The 2034-nt window shown below is 50.4% G+C and overlaps 1 protein-coding gene across 1 annotated transcript in view; it reads left to right on the top strand.

Moving 5' to 3' along the window:
• Window positions 1-1804: 1804 nt before the first annotated feature.
• Window positions 1805-2034, top strand: part of IRAK1BP1 (interleukin 1 receptor associated kinase 1 binding protein 1) — an 11094-nt gene continuing 10864 nt past the window's right edge. Inside the window, exon 1 of the mRNA XM_045294324.1 lies at window positions 1805-2002. Within this exon, the coding sequence (XP_045150259.1) occupies window positions 1805-2002 (198 nt within the window). The remainder of the gene's footprint in view (window positions 2003-2034) is intronic.

Here is a 2034-nt window from a genome sequence, read left to right as displayed (position 1 = left end):
TTCAGGGAGCTGGCTAGAATTCGTTTTCTTCTTTGGTTCTCAAGGGAGGTCCTTGTCTCAACTTCTGCTTCCCGGTTCTTTCATGATCTCATGTAGCATGACATCTACCTTCCCTCGTTTCTACTTTCTTACTTCTTCAATCTGCTCTTTCCCATCTCGAAATATACTTGACACTTGCCCACACTAATAATTGAACAAGTAAACACATTCTCAAATGGGATTGTAACCACAAGTATCAGAGTTAAGATTGACCCTATATTTTGTGGGGACACAATTCAATCCATAAGAATTCATTCAAAGTTCTCGCTTTTTTTCTTAATGCTCTTGATAAAACGCTGGTTTTGTGGGCGATTGGAACAAGAGGACTATTTATACAAAGGTCATTTTTAAGTGTTATAGAGAAAATCCACCAAATGTGGGAGAAGAAGGAGAGACGAGGGAAACTTGAGGTTTATATGAGGGAGTTATGGAGGAGGTTCTCCCAAGAAAGGAGACTAGAAAAGATCTAAGTTACACCATGTCCACACCGAAAGTGCTTCGACCCTGCTTTGGTCTGTAATGTCTCAATTCAAGGCCAGAACCATTCCCAGAGATTTTAGAAAAATTGTAAATCCTGCCCACCTTTTAGCTATTATGACTACGAAGTTGTATTAATACTTTTAAATCATTTTATACTCTGGCCTCCATATGCCAAGCTCCGGTACATAATTGCAAACAGGAGCAAATGTGAAAGTTGTTATCAATACTGCCTTCTAGGGGAAGAAACTGAAATTCACAGGCATAATGGACTGTCCAAGATCAAAGCGGTGAAAAATAGTTCATGACAACTGGACCCTCCCTGAAACAGTAAAATGTAGCTAAGGAAGTTGTTAGGTTTCTTGGGTGGGAAATACCTAGGTTCTTGAGAAAGAATCACGCCAAAGACTGGTTTGTGATTCAAGTGCGTTTTTATAAAGGACAGATGAAGTTCCAGGCTTTACAGTTACTGAACACCGGCAACCTCGTGGGTCTGCACACCCACACGTGCCTGAGGCCGAACAGAAAGTGGAGAAGCAGCCAAGGGAAAGAAGGGGCCAGGGCTCCAGGTTCCGCTTTTGGGGCCTTCAGCTGTGAGGTGTGGTCGACCCCATTGGGCGAATTAAGCCCACCTGGCCACGTTTGGGCCAACCCAGCTGTACCGCCCACTTAGGTATACCGCCCACCTGGCCAGGTTTGGGCCCACCCAGGTGTACTGCCTGCCGCTCTAGGGCCTGAATTTGAGCACGCTCAGTCTGCGTTGGCTTCCAACCTGCTGTGGGGGCTTTTAGGCTTGCAGAGGACCAGCCCTGCTCCCCGCCTCTAAGCTGCTAAGCAAAATCATTGGCGCTGCAGAGCCTCAAAATGCTATTTGGTGCACCCAGAGTTGCCCGAGCATTTTCTTCTCCCCAGTAAGTCAGAGAAGATAAAAACCAAGACCCCCGCCATCAGTGAATTCCGACTTTCAGGGACCATATGGGGGCCTTGCAGGTTTCAAAGGCTGTCAGTCTTTACAGGAGCAGAGAGCCTCTCATTTCTTCCACTGAACGCCTCGTGGCTTAGTTACCGAGCGGGCGGCCAACTGCCACCACCGCTCTGCGCGCAAGGTTGGGGAAATCACAGGCCCGGATCGGAGAAATACAAAAGGCATCTCAGGGCACCGTGACCCCGCCTCGCCCGCCCCGAACTTCCAAGAGGGGGAAGGGGTAGAGCTCCCAGTACGGGCGACTAGAGCGCCAGCCTACTTCGATTTTTTAAGGGGCGTGAAGTAAACACAATAAAATCCTTAATGACGCGCCCCCAGCCAATGCCCCAACCGCATCCCCCGCCTCCTTCAAATTCAGGGCCCGCCCCGCCGATCCCGGCATCCTCAGCGCGAGCTCAGCGGCCGCCGTCGGCCCGCAGTTGCCATGGAAACAACGCCGCCAACGCCGCCGCCGCTATGGCCCAGCAGCAGCCTCCGGCGTCGCGGGTGTTCGTGGAACTCGTTCCCTGGGCCGACCGGGGCCGGGAGAACAG

The sequence above is a fragment of the Echinops telfairi genome, unplaced genomic scaffold (assembly GCF_000313985.2).
Source record: "Echinops telfairi isolate 266 unplaced genomic scaffold, ASM31398v2 ScPeMD7_3533;HRSCAF=4204_0, whole genome shotgun sequence".
NCBI lineage: Eukaryota > Metazoa > Chordata > Mammalia > Afrosoricida > Tenrecidae > Echinops > Echinops telfairi.
Note: the sequence above shows the minus strand (reverse complement) of the source record. Positions and strands in the feature narration are given on the sequence as shown.